Genomic DNA, 20,644 nt, shown 5'->3' on the forward strand with positions numbered 1-20,644 from the left:
GTATGATCAGAAGACTACAAAGAGCATGTAGTTGTGGGAGAAGGAGAAGAAATGGAGGTGAAGATTAGGTCAAGGGAGGAACCAAACATATGTGGGGGTAAAGGGGAATTGGGTTAGATAATAAGATTGGAGAAGAGGAGGAATAGGACAGGATGCATGTTTAGTTGAGAGCTAGAGGTTAAAGTTACCAACAAGAAAAAATGGGAAGGGAAAGTATTGTCAAGAGAAGGGAGTTAAGGTCCTCACAAAAAGAGGACAAAGAGCCAGGGGGTGATACATTATGAGTAAAGCAATAGAATAGGGTTTACAAAAAGCTGTCTATTGGTATTCCAGGAAAATAAATGGAGGAAGCAAGCAAGTAAGACGATGTGGTAGGGCTAAAGGATGAATGAAAGAGAATGCTGGTGCCTCCGCCAGTCTGGGGTGATCCGGTTGAATGAGAAAAACAGGTAGAGGAAGTAAAGAAACTAGATGGGATGGCCATACCAGGAGAGTGAATCTAAGTTTCAGTAATAAGAAATTGAAGGTTGAGACAGATGGAAGTATCAAGAAAAGACGAACTCTTGTTACAAGCAGAACATTTATTAATGATACCAGTAGAAAGATTCGTCAGAGAAACACTAGGGGAGATAATGATGTTGTTATCCAAATTGCGAGTCTGGGGGGCATGAGGAGGAGGAGAGAAACAGGAAGAGAGGTGGACAGGAATAGGAATAGTCATAGGAGAAAAAAAATAGAGGATGAGAAAGAAGCCTAAGTAATATTGTACTTATGTAACAGTAGAGCGCCTATAATGGATATGATGAATGTTTATGATTGTATAATAATTGTTGGCTGTTCTTACTTCATAGGTCAGTCATTCCTCTTCAGCCGATATCCTTAGTGACGCACTTCGCTTCCCATCCTTTTTCAGAAGCATCCCCAGCGATGTCTTCCAGACCAAGGCAATGGCGAATTTGGTCCAGAGATCTGGTTGGAACTGGATTGGCATGATAGCCACCGATGATGAATATGGGCGCTTAGCTGTGGAAGGGTTTGGACGGCAGGCAATGGCATTGAACGTATGTATTGCATTCAGAGAAACGCTGCCAGCTGACCTCTCCGACATCACAATCGACAAAAGGATAAATGAGGTGATGATATTAATCAGTAGTGCAGCAAAGGTAAATGTTATTGTTGTATTTTTAAAACCCTACTTGGTAATCAAGCTGTTCCAAAAGGCTTTGGAGTTGGGGGTCAACAGGACTTGGCTGGCCAGCGACAGCTGGTCGGCTTCCCTCCAGATATCTTCACTTCCCAACATTAGAAGCATCGGTAGAGTCATTGGGTTCATGTTTAAAAATGGGAACGTTCCCAGATTTTCTGAATTTTTGAAACGCCTGGGACAACGAGACTTTGAAAGCAACAAACTTTTAGCCCAGTATGCAATACTTCTAACTGGATGTTCCCATGTGAGTGGTCATAATTTACACAACTGCATATCCAATTACTCCAAGGGAAACTGGTTCTACAGTGCCCCTACGATGGAAGTACCCCTCAGTGAAGACTTCCTCGCCGCCAGTGTGCTTCCAGGCTTCATCTACAGCACCCACCTTGCCATGACTGCTGTCGCACATGCCATTCGTAATCTGTGCAGACTGCGAAACTGCAAGAACCCTGCTTCCTTTGCTCCTTGGCAGGTAGGGCAATGTTACATCAGCGTGTTTGCATGCCTGATCTTACACCATGTCTCTAATGTTTTGATTAGCATCCGCTTTTGGGGCCTCATTATGAGTATTTGGAATTAGGAATTAGAATTGCGTGGGATATTTAGGTCCAACCAAAATGTTCCCCTGCAGCACTCTCTTTACACCAATTGCTGTTAATATCACACACATCTCCAACTCATTTTAAAATGGTAAACGTTGCATGTTTTTACTGTAAGCTCCATACTCATGATGAAGGTCTTAAAACCACAGAAAATTACATCTTGGTTAAATGTTTAACATATGTACACCAAACTAATATTTGCTAGCGAGTGAGGTGAATACTGCTAGCATGCTAGGTAGCTGAGGTGAATACTGCTAGCATGCTAGGTAGCTGAGGTGAATACTGTTAGCATGCTAGGTAGCTGAGGTGAATACTGTTGGCATGCTAGGTAGCTGAGGTGAATACTGCTATCATGCTAGGTAGCTGAGGTGAATACTGTTAGCATACTAGGTAGCTAGACTAATGCCAGACTGTTTTGGGGTGTTTGCCCTCACGACATGTACATTTTTTAAACCCATTTTTAGTTAAAAGTTTATAAAGCACCCTTATGAGGTACATTAAAGAATGCTGTAGACTCTGCTGAAGGTCAGTGGGCTCATTTCGTGCACAAAATACCTTGTTGAAAAATTGAGTCCAAACGGCATCGCTGAAATACATTTTTCCAGGTACATTCTCTAAAATAGGTTTGAATTAAAAGGTTTGAATGCAAAGACTATACTTTAAAAACGGGACTAAAGGTGCATTTTGTGACAACATTTTGCCAAATGTATGATCCATGAAATGCCTTAGTCCAATTGACTGCAGTTTGCCTCATTTCCAACCACATGATACCTCACCTCCACCTTTGACGACAGTCCAATTTGCACCTACCAAACATGTCCCAGGGCTATAGTCCACACAGATCACTGTTTACATACACTGTTATTGTGCTCCAATTCCACAAGAGTGACATTGGAAGTCCCATTTGTCAGTACTTTTTAAGTCCTACCTGCGTCCTTTTGTGTTCTAGATATAACCAGCCACACTTTACATCTGCCATCTTTATCTGAGGCAGCCTTCTATAAGCTATTGTGAAGGATTTCAATCGGGTGACACACACCTTGGTCTCAGCCTAGAATGTAGCGCACAACTGAGATGCCTTTTTCTTTATTTTATGCGAATTCAATTGAGATGGTATACAACTCGTATCACACCCTCTTTTTCAAATACACTGGGTCACAAAGGACCATGACCCAGGCCGATTGGTGAAAATACACTGTTTTATTTATTTTTAAAATTCAAAGAAATCATACAATTTTAACATGGGGTAGCAATCACCAATGGGGTGATAATTACAATGAAAATGTAAGCAATGCACTTGATTAACCTTCTCCTAGAACATGTACAAAGCACAAGTGAATAGGAGCACTTTTAGAATTAGGATAGATAACACCCAAGTTAGGATTTCCCCCTGCAATGTTCCCTCAACCAACAATTAATACAATTCTGAGTGAATAGAAAGAAGCAGCATGTAGGCAGGAATAAGAGGCAGTAAACAGAATCCAAATCTGACCTTCCCTTATAAAATAAAAACCCTTGCAAAGGCCTAAAATAACACTCAAATTTCAACAAATATTTAATGAATGTATGGTTAAATTATAATATACATATGTTTTATCACCATAGCATGTATGTCACATCACTGGCAATCACAAGGCAATGGATCAGCAAAAGGCATACAAGTCGAAAACGAGTGGAAAGTTTAGAACATGCTGCAGCCAAATGACACGTTGGAAAACTTGCAATTTACCTAATTCCCGTTTAAAATGCCATAAACGGTTTCTATGAAAAACGGGTTAAATACTCTGATTTGCAATGCGGTTTTTGGGCTGCGGGAAAGATATATATCACAGGGACAAGACAAGGAGGTCTCTAGCTAAAAAGCTGGATGAGATATGCAAGATAGAAAAAGGGCCAATTTGAGTAAAATGAAGCTGTGAAATAGGAAAGAAAATCAGTTGAGACAAGAACAGGTTTACTTTAGACTATTCAGACTACACCGCCAAAGAGGGACACAGTAAGATCCAAGGTTGATTTGCGACTTCAACCGTATCACCCCAGCGTCCAACCCTAAGCAGAAACTAGTCTGATTACTCAAAATATGATTAGGGGTTTAGGATTTACACAGGACAAAATTAATAAAGAGATGGCACTAGCACTTTAGAAAGTCAAGGACAGGTACACGGATATTTCTAACGGTTTCAACAAGTTACTAGGGTTTAAATAGGATTGCTTAGAGAGTGTAATACAGACAAAAGGGTCAAGATGGGGTAACTATGGTTTATGGGATGCGGGATACTCACAGTCCATTTTTGAATCTGGGATTTTGGACAGTCAACGGGGTCTGGTTACCACATGGTGGGCGCACCTTACAGAAAACAGCTGGGCAATTCTGGTCACCGGATGGCAAGGACAGGCGGCAGGGTTGCAGTGGGCATGCAGGTAGTGGGCAGCAAGCTGGTCTGATTTCAGGATGCAAAAGGTACCACAGCTTTTCCTTTTTTTACTGGTATATTAGTGGGTGTTTCAATGGCCTTGCTGGGACAGGATCAGCAATGCTTTGGCCTTGCTGGAGTAGGGTCAGCAAGTGACCTTGTAGTGAAATCTGGAATCAGCAAGATGAATGGAGCAGACCAAGAATGTGGCCGGAGGAAATTCAGGAGAGTGTGTGTCTGGAGCTCTGTCAACCACTCTTATTTATAGAGCATGGTGACATCACAGAATTATTGGTGGGCAGAACTGAGCTAGGCCTACCTCCAAGAAACGAATAGGACAATCAATGATGGTTGCCTCCTCGAGGAGGAGTCCCAGTTGAAGAGGTTGCATTTTATGAGGTAAAAAGCCATCCCACAGTCCTTTTTGCCAAAAATCAGTCATAACCTAATTTACACATTTATACATTTGTGGCCCTTTAACAAATCACATGGGCCGATTACATATTGTATGTAGAGCATAGCAGACCAATACTCACGGTTGTGGGACCTTGTTTCGCCCTTCGACCAGTTCTTCGCGCTTTTCAGTGAGAATTATATTACTTAAAATTCTATAACTTTACACATGTGTATAGATTAGTATTAGGCATATCAGTGTTAGATTTGACAGTGGCATCCTATACACTTTGCCAATTCTCTGCCATTACTATTCCCCATGTGTCAGTGAAGTCTATGACATCTTAAATTAAAGCCCATAAAATCACATTTAAACGGTTAACTTTTCACATTTCTGCAAAGTCCTGCTGCAGAGATAAAAGTCCTTAGCATTTTTATTAATAAATAGTCCTTGGAAGCAAATGTCAGTATTGTTCCCCATACATGGGCATGCCTTTCCAAGGCTACCACTCAACCCAGGGTTGTCACTGAGATTTCCTTTCAAGCTTCTGGTAAAAGTCACGAGGAAGTGTGATTTTTCACTTCGCACATCCGTGTCCTAGAAGTTCCAATGTAAAATGGTCAGCCCTGACCCAAGACTGATTAGTATGTGAAGTTTCTTTGTCTTAGTCAATCAAAGTTTTCCAATCTAGCGATTATCATCCAGGTGTTCTGGAAGTTTATGGTGGTTCCCTTTTGGGGAAGCCTTTGCTCTGACCAACTGGAATAACCTGTTTTGGGAGCTTGCAAAATCCAGTCAATGTAGTTTAACAGTTTGGTTTATTTTTCTTTAATTTTGTCCTGAATCAAAACAAGCCTGTTGAATAAAACAGCCCATATATGTTTCCCCAGCAACAAACCCCTTTACATTGCTAGGCATGGACAAGCTTTCATTCAACTTTGTACTTTTTAAAACATGCATTTATTTTCTCTGGTTTGTAAAAGCCCATTTTGACATGTGGTCCATGCTTCTGGGATTTATCATCCATCTACTTCCCAATATTGTTCTGTAGCTGTAGTCAGCTAGTTTTACACACCAGCCTGTACAAGGCAAAAGTCTTCATGAAATTGACATGTGCACAGAAAGCTATGATTTTCTTTTCAAGAAGTAATTTTTGACATTTTGTTGCAAAATTTAAGCGTTTCCCGTGTAGCTGAAGGAAAGCTTTTGCTGGTTTTCTCAGATTTGGCTTCAGGAATAATGCTCTTTTATGATGGAGCACAATGTGAATATGGCTGGGCATGACAGTCTTTTTGATAAAGGTAGTGTGATGAAGAACAGGGAAAAATGGCATCAGAACGGCATGATTTTAAAGGTGAAATATTCCCTTTTTCAATAGGAACTTTGGGCTTGCAGCAAAGCAGCGCTGCTTTTTCACTCCATTTCTTTGAGACAAATAGGAACACACCCTGGTAGCCTTTCTCTGGGTGCTTCCTGTTCCATCTTGCCCAATGGCGCTTGGCAAAACAGTGCAGCCCTTCTTTTGTCGCTGCAAAATGCAGTTTTAGTGTGAGGCAATGGTGCTCACAGAAGCCAGTGCAGCCATTTTGCTGGTTCGGCTGAAGTGCAGTGTGGTGATGTGGGGAAGTACTGCTGAGTGGGTAAATATATCCCACACTATGTCATCACATGGATGACATTTGTATGCAGGGTGGTAGGTGAAAACTATGACTAGGGTGGTGCTTGCGTCTCACTATTATGGAAATTCTCTTCTGATCACTAGCTTAAATCCAAAGGACTCCAGCAGATCAGCAGCACTGATGCAAATGAAGAAGGGATGGAAGTCAGGCTTGCGCTGGGGTTTTATTAAAATGAATGGAGTCTTGTGAGCCCAGGAGGTCTTGCTCAAGGTGATCCAGCTTTTCGCCATGCACATCATCTCTTGTTGCATTGCAATAGTACTTATAGGATTCTGTGAATATTAATCTTGTGCTAGCTACTCAAACTCATGGGAACTCAAGCAAGAAAGTGAGAGAAAGTGCATGTGCACAGAACGGGCAGATTGGTGTGCGTGAGCAAATGGAAGAGGCATACTCATCCGTGCTCCATTCCGGAGCCTGCTGTGCACCGCACCCATGGTATGCAACTAACAAGGAAGAACTATGTTCTTTTCTAGGGATGGTGGAATATTATACAAAATTCATCGCCACCTTCGCAGAACGCATCAAGTCAATGCAGGCTTTGTTAAAGAAAGGCACGGAATACACATGGGCAGAAAACCAGACCTTGAGTTCCAGGACTCTAAACAATCATCACATCCTCTGTGTCTATATTAATCTAATCCTGGGGGTGGGGGGAGATGTACATAACCACAGATGCAAGCGCCTATGATCAAAGTGCTACTCTTAATCCCCACAGGGGGACCCTATTCAGAAATTATAATTGTGTGGTTTGGCGGCGACCGAAAGTCTGGTCTCGCCGCAGCTTCAAAGGAGACCTGCTGCTTTAATCAGGAACCACAGAGAGCTCAATTAACCAGAAAGACCCTTTGATCCACAGCAGACAGGAAGATGGGTGGGACTTAGCATTACATGTTTCATTAAATATTAATTAGCAAAGCAAACCTAGGAACACACTAAGAGGTGTGTCAGAGGGTGTGCAGTCATAATGTCGACTGCAAAAAAGTCGAAAAAAAAATGTCGAAAGAAAAAATAGAATGTGTTTTTTTTATTTGTATTTTTTCTGGGTTTGGGTAGTAAAAATAAATGGGGGGCTGGGGAGGGGAACCCCCCCCCCCCATTAAAAAAAAAAAAAACATTCGAAATTTTTTTTTCTACATTTTTGTATTCGACATTTTGGAATTCAACATTATCACTATGAACCGTGTCAGAGAATGTTAAAGTTGGCCCTCAATTCACCAGGAAATCAAATAGGCCCTGAAAAATTGTTATGTGCATGCTGATAGTGACAAGAAGTGGACGTCACATCATACAGCTCTCAGTGAGGAGGAAGATCTTTCTGCACCCTGGATGAAAGCAGGACTGGACTTCATTGGGGCTTTAGAGCATATTAGAATTGACGGTAGGTTTGGTATTGTAAAGGTCGATGATTTATCCAAATGGGTAGATCTGCTATTTATCCCCAACATCCCAACAAAGTCATAGAGGTATTCAATCAAGTGTTATCCTGAGGAGTTCCCCCCGGCAGCTACTAACTGATCTAAGGCTACAACTTAAGTCTATTGAAATGCAAATGTTGCACATGCTGAATGACATCAAACATTGTTGTGTGGCACAATCCTACCCGCAGGCCAACGGCCCAGTGGAAAGAGCACATCATTTAATTAAAGGCAGCATCTGAGCAGTATTGGTGTTCCAACTGAATGTACTTAAGATTGGCATGGAATCAGTGTCTACACACAGACTCACTCTGAACACTTTGACAGGGGTGTCACACTTTAAAGCCATGCAAGGTAGAAGAGCTTGTTCTACACTCATCCCACCCTGGATTCTTGACAAAACATGTTGATCGATGTGAGATTCTTGCCATGGAGACTTCCTAAAGCACAAAGTAAGCAGACCAACTGATACGATCACCCGAAGGCTGTTCAAACCCACAACCCACAACCAAAGTGAGACTAAATCACAAAAATGCTGTGCTGTCACTACATCTAGATTCAGAAAACCACTGCAGGTGGTGAAGACAGGACCCAGGCATCTAATAACCAACAATGGTAGAACTTGGACCGCAGGATGTGTAGCCCAATACACACCAGAGGTAGGGATCAAAGTAACTGTGAAGCGAGTACACAAAGATTGGTCTCAGAGAGATCTATTGAACAAATTAATGCAATAGGAAGATGAGATGGAAAAAGCAGTGAAAGAACCCCCAGAACCTCAACACAACAACAGACCTATCAGCAATGACAGTTCCAGCCCAAAGAGACACTTCGGGGACGTCAGCAGAAGCGAGGAATTTAGAAATGCCTGCAAGAACACCAGAGCAAGGCACCAACCGCAAGGACCTCGATTCCCACTGAGTGGTGAGACTTCCCCACAGGTACAAGGACTGTGAAATGAACTGTAAATTGAGAGTCTCTGGGAACTATTTAAAGGAGGGAGGCTTGTGGTATCCTGATTTCACGCAAGCTCCTCGATCTTGTAGAAGCTTGATCGAGATTAGAAAGCAACAGAACGCTCATGCCTGGACAGTGTAAGCAGATCAGAGCAATTGGATGAAGGGAATGGACCTCCTCACCATTCCGAAGCCTGCACTGCCCCATGCCCATGGTGCAAGAATTCTGATTTTGTTTCACTACTGGGTAAGGTGGCAAAGAAAGACCCAATCAGTTTCTTGTGCTTAGTGGAAAGAAAAGGGGGTTGAGGTATCTATAATGCCTTGGAAAGGGGGCAATTGTGCCGAATGCCACCAGTGAGGGAGTGCTTTTCTGAGATGTGTTTGATTTTCGATATGCAAAGTGCTTTACCAACTAGCCCCCCTTCCACACATGCTCTGTTGCAAAAACTTTGTCAGTGATTACAGCTAAGTTAAGTATCAGTGAGCTAAGTAACATAACTGCTGCGATTAATATACAATTAATTGCAATGAATTGAGTAGGCATATGCATATTTCTGCTGTGCAGTCTGCAGATGCACCAGCAGCTGAAATATGCACAGGCCACATTTCAAAAACAAAGGTATTATGTCACTTCAACTGTGCACATGCAGAACCTGTGCAGCAACCTCTCATGTTAAATTTCCGCTCACTTTACACTGGGGAAACAGATTAATATGATGCAAATGACTATTGGCACTTGGCACCTGTCGCTCTATAAATTTACAGTTTTAAAGTGAAATGAAGCATGACATATTTGTATTAAGTCTGCTAAGGAGAAAGGTGCCTAAGCAGAAATGTGACTTTCAGAAAAACAAAAGCATTTCCATGTAAACCATACCGCTCAAACTCATCACGGCTGTTTCACGCATGTTATTTATCGCCGTTTTGCAGCATTTTTTCACAGCTTTTTTATTATTGTATTTGTTATTATTATTATTATTATTATTATTGTTAGGGTATTTATTGAGCATGGACTTAGTTTTGGGAAGTGACGGAGCACTTTACAATCATAGAGGGAACAATAAGGTTAGGGAGCATAGAAACAAGGGAGTGGGGATCCAACAATAGGGGAGGGAGGGCAATAGTAAAAAATTGACCTACAAGTAACCAGGGGAGGAAACAGTGGGAATCAGTCCAGGTTACAGAGTCTTGGGGCATAGGCTGTGAAGGTCTGTCTTCTGGTTTGTAATTCCTGCACCGGCAGAGTTCAAGACTGTACATGTCTTTACTTCGGGTGGATCATATGCCTCCGGAGATGCAAGTTTCTCAGTGTGGTAGCTTGGGGACTTCAGGGTGACAGCCTTGTACATGATGCCGCATGATTTGAAAATAATACGGGCTTGCAGCAGGAGCCAGTGCAGTTCGATGAGGGTCAGGGTGATGTGGTTGAATTTGCGCATTCCTTTGATGAGTCATGCTGCAACATGCAGAAAATATCTCAGGGGAGCCAGGGTAGTTTCCGGAAGGCCTTCCAAAATGGTACTGACACCATCCAGGTGCGGAAGGACCAAGGCTTCGACAGCAGATCTGAAGTTGTTTCCTGAGATGAAGGGCTTCATTGTTCACAGGAGAGAAAGTTAGTGCCAAGCCGTTTGTGTCTTCCTTGCTATGTGCTGTTTGAAGGAGAGTTGTCTTGTCAATTTCAAACCCAAGAGACTTGGCACAGGTGGCCAGCTGGGGTGTGAAGCCCTTGAGGTGCATAGCAGAAAGCCAGATCTGGATGTCCGGGTTTTCGGTGTTGTTGGTCAGCAATAGGAATTCAGTCTTGGGGGTGTCGAGCTTCAGGTAAGTACTGGACATCCACAACTGGATCAATGAGAGGAAGGCCTTGAGCCTGTGGATGTCTTCGATGGTGGAAGGTAGAGCTGCGGTCATCTATGTATTAGATGTTGATGTTGTATGGAGCAAGGAGGGTTCCAAGCAGTTCCATGTAAAGACTGAACATCACAGGGAGAGGATGGATCTTTGTGGGATGATGCAGGAGATGGGTAGAGTCAGTGATCTGGAGGAATCCATTTGTACTAACTGGTTGCGATTAGCAAGTTACGATTTGAACTAGCTGAGGGTGATCTTGCTGATCCCCTTGCAGCGATGTAGATTGTCAGTGAGAGTCTGGTGGTCTACTGTGTCGTCAAGGTGAACCAGGGGGCAAGGATGGCCATCATCAAGAATTTTAAGGGCATCATGGATCGCCTTTATGGTAGCTGTTTCTGTGCTGCATCTGGGTCTAAAACAAGGTTGGTAGGACTGAAGGAGGTTGTTGGCTTCAATGTGTTGGAGGAGTTGCGTGGCTACTGCATGCTCAAGGATCTTACCTTGGAAGGGAAGAAGGATTTTTTGCCATGTATTCTCTTGTTTTCTGATGGTTTTCTTGTTGAAGTTGAATTCTTGAGTGTACTAGGGAGTGAAAGGTTTTGCATTGTTTCACTGGGGCATGGCAGTTGAGGTTGGTTGTGAGGGTGGTGTTGTGTTTTTGGAGGAGCGGGTCCCAGTCCTGGTTATTCAGAGGTAAATCAGCCCATGTGAAGTGGAGTTTGGTGAGGTCTTCTGCGAGAGCCTCCACTGGGAAGTTCTTAAATGATCGGAAGGGTTGTGTGCAGCTTTTCCAATTGGTTTGCTTGACTGGTGTGGTGTGACTAATATCAAAGTGTATTACCAGATGGTCTGACCAGTTGAGCTGGATTGAAGAGCTGAGCTGTGATGGAGGGTGGGCAGGGCAGTGATGATGAGGTTGTGGATATTACCTTTCCTGTGAGGAAGATGTTGTTGGCATGTTTTAGAGACATGGTGGTGACCAAATCTGTGAATTCTTCGATGAAGGAGGTATTGGACTTTAGTGGTCTGTAGATGAGGCAAAAAAGTAACACTGTACGTTGGGGCTAGCAGGAAGTGGTAGGGAAGATTTTCGAAAGAGGCAATGGTGGGGACGTCCAGTTGAATTCCTGGCGAAGATGCCTTAGGAATCATGATCAGGCTTCCGCTGTCTATGTTAGGACGGTCTCGTTGTAGAATTCTAGAGCCATTGGGGATGAGGAAATCTAGGATGTGGGTGGTGGTGGATGTAATGAAGATGGCATCTAAGCCATGTGTAGTGATGAGGTTGCGATGTCAGTTGCATGGATGATTGCTGAGCGGACATTGGCAAGCATCAATCTACTTGTAGTTGTGGATAATGGAGTGCTGATGGGGTCTATGGTGATACGAGTGAGATTGCTGAAATGCATTGTCCATGGTGTTGCTGGTGAGCAGCGTGGTTGGCGATGAGTGGTGATGGTAGGGATGGGATGTTGGACTAGAAGGGTCAATTACATATTTGAGGAAGCTTACCTGGTGTTAGAGGAGCAGAGATTCTGGTCCCGGGTCCTCACGGCCTGAACAGGTCCAAACAGGAATAGGCCTTCTCTTCATCTGTTCTTCACTTTGGATGCTCGAGCAAGAGACACTCTTTATATAAAAGTTAAGAAAGGAAAGGAAAGGGCATGGTAAATCGGGTGGGTGGGGCTTAAGTAACGTGACCAGCAGCCTCCTCAATACTGCCTGCCTGGAGCTGGCCTGGATTCCTTAAGTTTGCTTACAGAAGGGCAAGCCCCAACTCACATGAGAAAATAATGCAAAGGGTTGTTCCCAATGGCAATTATTTAAAGAAATATACTAACAAACTACTTCAACAACCATCATTGTGTCTCATTTTCCGGCAATCCATTCACATGCTGTATCTAGCACTAATGTATTGCATTTGTCAGTAATTACAACCAGATGTAAAACATTATGTATTCTGTAAAAATAGTTTACATCTTCATTTCTAATCCTCAAATAATTTCTTTACAAACAGTTTCTTTGCAAACATAAACATATGAAGAGACAAAAAAACCACAACATTACAATTTCTAGTGGTTCACAAATAAGCATGAAGAAGAAACCAAATACCAAAACACAAAATTCAAGTATGTATAATCTGGCGGTTCAAAGTTCTGTATGCCTTACTACTGCTAATAAGGTCTGATCTGATCTGACTGGCTTGTACAGTTAACTTATAGGCCATTGGCTGAGAAAACCTAGCTGACAGTGTCGAGATATACGTAGGTTTTGACAGGGGAAATTGATGATCCGCCTTCATCAGGACCATGTGGAAATTAAACAATGAACATGAAGAGAACTAGAAATGTACCCAAAACCAAATTATTAAAAAGAGTTTTCATAAAAAACATAGGTGAAAGACTCACCATAAGTCCCAACGTGAGGGAAACACTGATGCATACGTAGGTCAAAAATCAATTCTGCCAATTAAAGGACAAGGACCCAATGAATGGTCCCATATGCTGTAAAAGAAAAAAGTTAGGAACAGATGTATCTATCAAGTTTCATAAGTAAAATAAGAGACCCACGCAAACACAGCACATCTAACAATGTCGTACCTGGATTGAAAGCTGTGAAGCTATTCCACCTGGGAAGTGGAAGGTCAAGGTGACATCTAGTCTAACTCTAAAAGTGAGGAAGTTAACAGTGAAGGGGATCCTAATTTAGCCTAAAAAAACCTTTGGGCGACATGTGAGTACTGTGGGTCTGGGTTAAAGATGGAAACAATACCTCTTGACTATGCAGCAAATGCATAGTAGAATACCATCTACGGATCACTGTCCTATTCATGCAAACTCTACCGAGTGGAAGCTACCTGTACAAATACGGCCATGACTGAAGAAGTGCTCACGAAATTGCGTAGAGCCAAAATTACGTCATCACATATTAACGCAATGATTTCTAGAGTAACTCGGCATGGTAGCCCTCTTAGGGAAGAAAGACACCATAACTGTCTGAGTTAATTTAGTTAAGAACACATACAAATTACTGGAGTTAAATGTATATTTGTGTGTAAAGTAATAATTGAAACCAACACACAGATATTTAAATAAATACTCGGGCCAAGTGTAAGTGGGAGTACCATGATAAAAACTAAGTAATACGATATGTCACTCCAAAAATGGAATGTTATGTTATATCTCGCAAAATTAATGGACCCAAGGTCTATATCAATGTAGGTAACTGATCATTCAGACCTGACAGATGGGTCTGCATTTTGTGAATTCATCTTGCTTCTTTGTGAAGTAATGAACGTTGCACATTAGTGGAGATTTTGACTACATCTATAATCCATAAATCATTACATGTGTGGTGAAATTCTAGATAGTGAGAAACCATGGGTGCAGATGTCTTCTTCTGATCTGAGAACGGGGTTCAAAAATATGGACATGGGCTGCACTCATGGTGAAAGGCGGCATGGACACTCAATGCAATATACCACCTTAGTTGCTTTACAATTAGTCATATGTGTTATTTGCCACACAGTACCCACAAATTTGAAGGAATTAATTTGCTTAGTGAATTTACACACAGTACAAGTGCTGCATGGGATGTGACCTATTAGTGGTCTACGCTTCCACAGTGTGGTTCTGGGACATTGTTTCGTGAACTGAGAGTGTAGCAAATAGTCCCATAAGTTCTTTGATATTTTTAAAGCAAACATAAGGACTTTTTCACTACGCAGACTCAGTTGACCTAAGGGCCAATATGTGTTACTGTTTTCTTTAAATCCAAGGAGTTAGGGCAGAGAGTGAAAACACATGTATTTTTGTGCTGTATGTTAGAACAGCCCAGGTGTAAGTAATGTTTCTCGTGGGGTGTAGCAGGTTCATTTTTTTTGAGTGGCTGATCAATTTCTTATAATAACCTCTGGCTCTCAAACGGTCATCCAGACCATAGGCACGAGAATAAAAATCAGCCAAAGTGGTACATTTTCGCCATAATCTCAAATACTGGCCATATGGGAGGTTTTTTTTTAGGCTTATGTAAGGAACTCATGGTGGCAACAGTAAAGACAGACACAAGTGATCACAGTTGAGGGTGTTCATTAAACTGTATAAATGGGTGAGAAAAATGCCTAATCAATACCTAAATCTAAAATGAGAGCAAACTACAGCTATCAAATAATAAAGCAGTCCTAGTGGCGTCTTGTCAAATAAAAAGGGCCTATACTAAAAAAAACTATTGCCAATTCTAAACACTAAGTTACAAAATAGTGTGGGATAATAATCATGAGAAAAGAAAGAAGTGTTCACAAAATGATAAGTCAGGACCTCCTTGTCGTTTCTTGTCTCTGGAGTCAAGGACAGTACCATGGTTGCAAGCGCACTAACCGGGCGTCTGTTATCAGAGCGGGAGGGTCCTTTGCACCATTGGCATCTGTTATAGCACACATCAGCTGTAGTTCCTGGTCTTATGATTTCTTTGACATAGGCTTTGTGGGTTCCCTCCTTGTTGTCCTTTCTGGTCTCGCCACCTTTCTTCTCCATTTGAATTGCTGTCCTGGAATAGCTGCCTCCTCGTGCGTTTGTCCTTGCTCAAAGTGTGCTCTCGTACTGTACCTGTTATCCTTCTGGGGAAGGGAAAGGGCAGTCAGGTGAGTGCAGTTATTGTCAATTGCCTGACTCTGCCTGACCCTGGTGTCGGAAGACATCAGGTAAACGGCTCTGGTGTTAGTCAGTTGTTTTTCACAGTGTAAGAAAGTGTTTGTGTCAGAAAGGGGGGTAGAGCTTCCAAGTATCCTACGGGCTAGGATGGGAAAAAGGTGTTATAAGGAAGGGGCTACTGCATCTCATCCAGCGGTGTCCCACTTCCACTCCCCGATGTCCCCACATACAGGTGATCCTCCCCCACCGGTCCATCCCCAAGAACTGGATCCAACAGCGATGGCCGTGTGTCCTGGCACCTGGATGGAAGATCTCCGGGGACTAGCAGGTCTCAAGTTTTCTCGCACTACATGGATGGAAACTGTTGAAATGCAAAATGATGCTACGATTGCAAGGTTTTCTAAATAGCAAACGTGCTAAGAGACCATTGTCATTTTTGATGATTAAGTCCAACCTATGTATATATTGTGTGTTGTGATCAATTGTATATTCGTTGTTCCCATTATCTTCATTCATTCATTGAAAGAAATCCCTCAGCCTGTATTGGGTGCCATGCCATATGAAGATTGTGTCATCTGTATAGCACTTCCAAAGTGTACTATCGTTATGCAAACGGTTGTCATGAAAATACATGAACCGGTCCTCAATTGAAGCCATGTATAAAATGGCTAAACTGGGGGAAAATGCTGCTCCCATTGCAGTGCCTTGAATCTGGAAGAAATTCTGATTGTCAAATGTGAAAACATTCTTTTGAAGTGCTATCATCATCAGGTCAATAATGAATTCTATACACACCCTATCCTGGGTCTTGTGATGGGTAATATGGTTCCTTATACAGTCAATAGCATCCTCCTACAGGATGCTGGTGTGTACAGATTTAATATACATTGTCACGAAAAGTTCTGTGCTGAAATCAAAAGTCAATCCTTCAAAAATGTCAATAACTGACGTATTATCTTTGAGGTATGATGTTGTGAGCTGGCTCAAAGGCTTGAGGAAACAATCTACAAATGTACATATGGGATGAAGGATAGAGCCACAACTAGATACTATCGGTCTGCCTGGCAGGTTAGTATCATTTTTGTGAATCTTTGGAATGGCATACAAGGATGGAATACGATCATGTGATTGGCTAAGGTACTCAAATTCATTTTGAGTTACCCAGTGTCTCTGGAAACCATACAAAGTTGTTTCTGAAATAACATTTTGTATTTCCTGAGTGGGATCTTTTCTCAATAACATGTAATGTTCTTGATTATTCAGTAAATCCATCACCATCTGATTGTACTTATTCACATTAAACTTCACTATACCTCCTCCTTTGTCTGCTGGTTTGAATACCAGCTGGGAGTTCATGCTCTAAAACTTAAGCGCTGATTTTTCATTGTTAGTCAGGTTGTGTCTGATACATTTACCGTTGGCCTGTAATATTTTAAGTCCCTCAGGATACATTTCTCAAAAGTAATAATTTCCTTAGTTACCTGATTTTTCAAAGGTATGAAAGTAGATGGTGGCGGAAGGCCAGTATCTTCATCCACAACAAATTCAGTGTTGTGTTTTAAATGTACTTCAAGTCTGATGTTGCTGAAAAAAGTCTCATCTCCATCTCAATCTTTAACCAATTAGTGTGATTAGAAGGTACATAGAAGTAGCCTTTTCGAAAGCACGGAAAATTGGCCCTGAGAAAATTCTACACCTCATAGATTGAAGATGGGCATTGTCAATTGCTGGTTTATCTGCAGAATGACTGCCTGCGTGGTCGTTGGTATCTCAGACCCAGATAATTCTGAAAGTCTGGGTAGAATGGATGTCAGAATCTGCCCCTCGGGTCTCCTTTTCCTAAAAAATAACATGGACCTTGATTGGATTGATATTGATAGTCACTTCGATCGTAGGGCACCTCTGAGGGTGAGTTACTACCAGAAATATCAGAAAAAGGGACCCATCGACAGTGTCCTAATTGTGTGTGTATATATATATATATATATATGGCCATTCAGTGTTACGGGTTTTGAGGAAATTGCCTGCAAGATAAGGAGAGACAATGTCTGCCTTGAATTCAGAAATGTCCTCAACCAATTCCTCATTTTTGTTTAATTCATCGATTTGATTTTCCTTAGTTTGTCTTGGGCATTAGAAATGGCTGAATTGTCTGTGAAGGTTTGCACCTCTATATCCAGTTTTCTAAGGATTTGAGCACTTATTCCTTAGGCTTTGGTGATGGTAAGGACCATGACATCACACATACATTTAGTTGAGATGTAACTGACATTACTTTTATACTCATTGTCGTCTAAAAAGAGACACTGTTAATTCCGTATTATCAGGCCTGATGGCATAATATTTGCTTTAAGATACCCTCAAAGGAAGTGGCCATGTAGTTCTGTCCTGAAATACTTTTTAGTTTTAGGAAATCATCACTAGAGACTAAGGATGGAATAATGTGATTATTGCCTGTTGGGTTGAAAAATGAAAGACCACATATGATTTCAGAGATCTGCTCATCGCCATAACCGAGTGTTGCATCCTCTGTCATATTAAAGACAATACAGTAAAGTGAAAATCATCCACAAAGAACTTTGACCTGGAATACAGACAGTGTTACCCGGAAATTGGTGATTACATTGAAAAACACCTATGAAGTAACATACACAAATGGATAGACCAATTAGTGCCCTATTACAGTGGTGCTGCAATGACACCTTGCATATAGAAGGGGACGCCCCATCTCACTGGATTCCTTAAGTAGCTGCCTGGAAGACGCAAAAACAGGTGGTGGGCGAAGCAACTGAGTGGCAGGTACTGATCACTTGGCCAGCAGCCTCATTTTATGGGTAGTGCAGAGATAAGGAATATGCCATAAAAATGCTCCATAAATATGTGTGGAAACTGCCAGCGATTTGGCCCCACTATGAGCTGTACCAGATCCATGTAAACCCACATTGTTTTTTTCATTTGACTCCCATACATGGTGGCAGGATCCTAGCATGTGTTAAATTGAATTCTAGCTTAATTAGAAGGTAAAGTAATACACTGCCAAATATGGGTATTGTATTATATTCATGACTCTTTCCAAATGTGCTGGTTTAGGATTGTCTAGATATATTGCCTCCCACTTGAGGGCTGATTAGATGAAAGGGGTATTTGTTTTAATGTATTAACCTCTGCCCATAATGGTAAGCATATATGGCTCAACTACACTCAGAAAATTCTTTGCAGCTCAAGTGCAAAAGAAACAATTTACTTTCATGGGGGGGAGCTGGTTTCCTGGGAATGACTGAGATATTTAAATCACAAATGAAGGGGGTTGGCAAGCAAAGGAAAGCTAATTACTGGAGATGCTGTTTGATAATCAGGAGACATGAGGTGGGGTTGCCTAAAGCAGCCAGAGGAGCAAGTTGCAGAGAAAGATTCCTGCTAGAATGGATATTCTTTGTATCACTTCCTCCAACCTCTCATGATTGGCAGTAGACTCTGGCCTTTGGTTATGGCATCAAAAGAAAGAAGACACCTTTGAACTGGTTATTCCAGCCCCTTTGATGAGTAGCAATTACCCTGGAGATGGATGGGGATGCAGATTTTTATTCATACATCAATAATAGAAAAGACTCAGGTAATTTGCAAAAGGAAGACTGCTTTAATATCAATGATCTAAAACAGGGAGTACAACGAACATCAACAAACTCGCTCGATCCTCTTGCTCAAACAATCTTAGTAAAAACTGAGATCTTATACACAAAACTCATCATCAATCACGTCAACCTACGTATGTACTAACATCATCCTACGTGGCAAACTGGCAAACTACAAAAACCTGAGTATGGGTGATTGGCTCTGAGTGAATGTCTAAGCATACGATCCATACTAGTCTAAAAAAGTGAAAGAAAGTGATAGGCTTCTTACCATCAGGGAGGGCAACTAAGCCCCCCCCACAAAATGACCCCTATGAACGTCACTAAATACACAACTTCTCATTGGTTATACAACTATATGACCCCTAAATACGCAGTCCTCTACAATTGGTTGGCACTCTAACCTCCGTCAGTACTTACCACCTACGTCTAGCAGCATGCAGGCTGGCCATACAGGTGCTGGTGACTTCGCTTTAACTATTGCTTCCCACCAGTTAGCATATCAATCCATCATCACCTCAGTGGTCTACTGTCAAGGCTTTGAAGCTCGGCCTTGAGTTTGTTCTTAGCTCTGAGAAATTCAGGGATTGAGGGCACGCTCTGCACTTGTGCGTAGGTGTGACCATCTCCTTCGTCCAACTTCATTCTTTCATGGGACTGGAGTCCATGAAATTGAGCTTTTAGTGCATTGAAATACTATTTTTTTAATGAACCTCTGACGTCTTTCTTGTTTTGTTCATGCTTTCTGGACAGGAGTTCTGTTCTTTCACACGATTTGTATCCAATGTCAGTTTACTCCAGCTTGATAGGACCTTGGCTTCTTGGCTCATTCAACTTTGTCTGCTGAGATTCACTTTGTAATTCAATTTGCTTTTTTAACTGCAACACACTAGAAATGAGGCCTTATTGTTAATGTCCAGCACTGCTATAATGCGTAGTGGAAACATCCACCCTTACTTGTCCTTATGCATATATATATATATATATTGGCACTTGCTACAATCTATTCACTATAAAGCTAGCCTCAAGATTACTTTGTTTGCTTGCATTTCTTTTGCATCTGTACATGTGTAAAATAACTTGATATCTTCATCTGTTTGTGGCATAAGCTTCTTCACCTTGGTCCCAAGATGTCACTAATCCATGGTACTTTCTTGATGCCTTACAGAATATGCACTCTCTTGACTCTGCATCTCTTCTATGTATGTCAGTTCAGCTCTGCATAACGTCACCATTCGTCTTGTCCATTTATTTGCTCTGCTTCTTCAGGGATTTCATTCAAATGGCCATCATATTTTCTCGTATGCAGGTATGGTTTTCTCAATGGGTACCTTGCTTCCCAGATCCTCTTTGGTATTGGTATTTTCACTTGTACAGCACAGAGTCCATACTCTGCCCTTTGTTGGTTCAACTGTACTGTGTATGTACATACTCTGGTTTCCAACATACAGGCAATATGGGCGAGGTGGTTGAGGTGGGGGTACTTGGCTCCTTCGCTACACTCCCCCCTCTGGGTGATTCATGGACCACTCTCCCATCATCTTTCACATCCTTTTCTGAAGAAATGCTTCTTAGGGATCCATATCTTTATGACTCCCTTCAGGCATCCAGCTGATTTCACATGCGCATCTTTGTTCCATCTCATGAGCATGCATTGTCCACTTGGGCTTCAATAGATCCATCTTCCCACATACTTCTTATGGTCCTTTGGATACAGGAATTTTGTTCCCTCAGGTGCATGGATACTGGCTTTCACAAAGTCTCTGATTTCTTCATCGGTCAGGTCTCTGGCTTTCCATCCTTGTTCAACATCGATCATAATCTTCATCCCTATTG

General features: G+C 41.9%; 1 protein-coding gene across 1 annotated transcript in view; it reads left to right on the forward strand.

Annotated features, from left to right (window-relative positions):
• Positions 1-20,644, forward strand: part of GPRC6A (G protein-coupled receptor class C group 6 member A) — a 590,379-nt gene that overhangs the window by 375,309 nt on the left and 194,426 nt on the right. The window contains exon 3 of the mRNA XM_069606634.1: positions 852-1,679. Coding sequence (XP_069462735.1) covers positions 852-1,679 — 828 coding nt within the window. The remainder of the gene's footprint in view (positions 1-851; positions 1,680-20,644) is intronic.

This window comes from Ambystoma mexicanum, chromosome 4p (assembly GCF_040938575.1).
Source record: "Ambystoma mexicanum isolate Mex_15411 chromosome 4p, UKY_AmexF1_1, whole genome shotgun sequence".
Taxonomy (NCBI): domain Eukaryota; kingdom Metazoa; phylum Chordata; class Amphibia; order Caudata; family Ambystomatidae; genus Ambystoma; species Ambystoma mexicanum.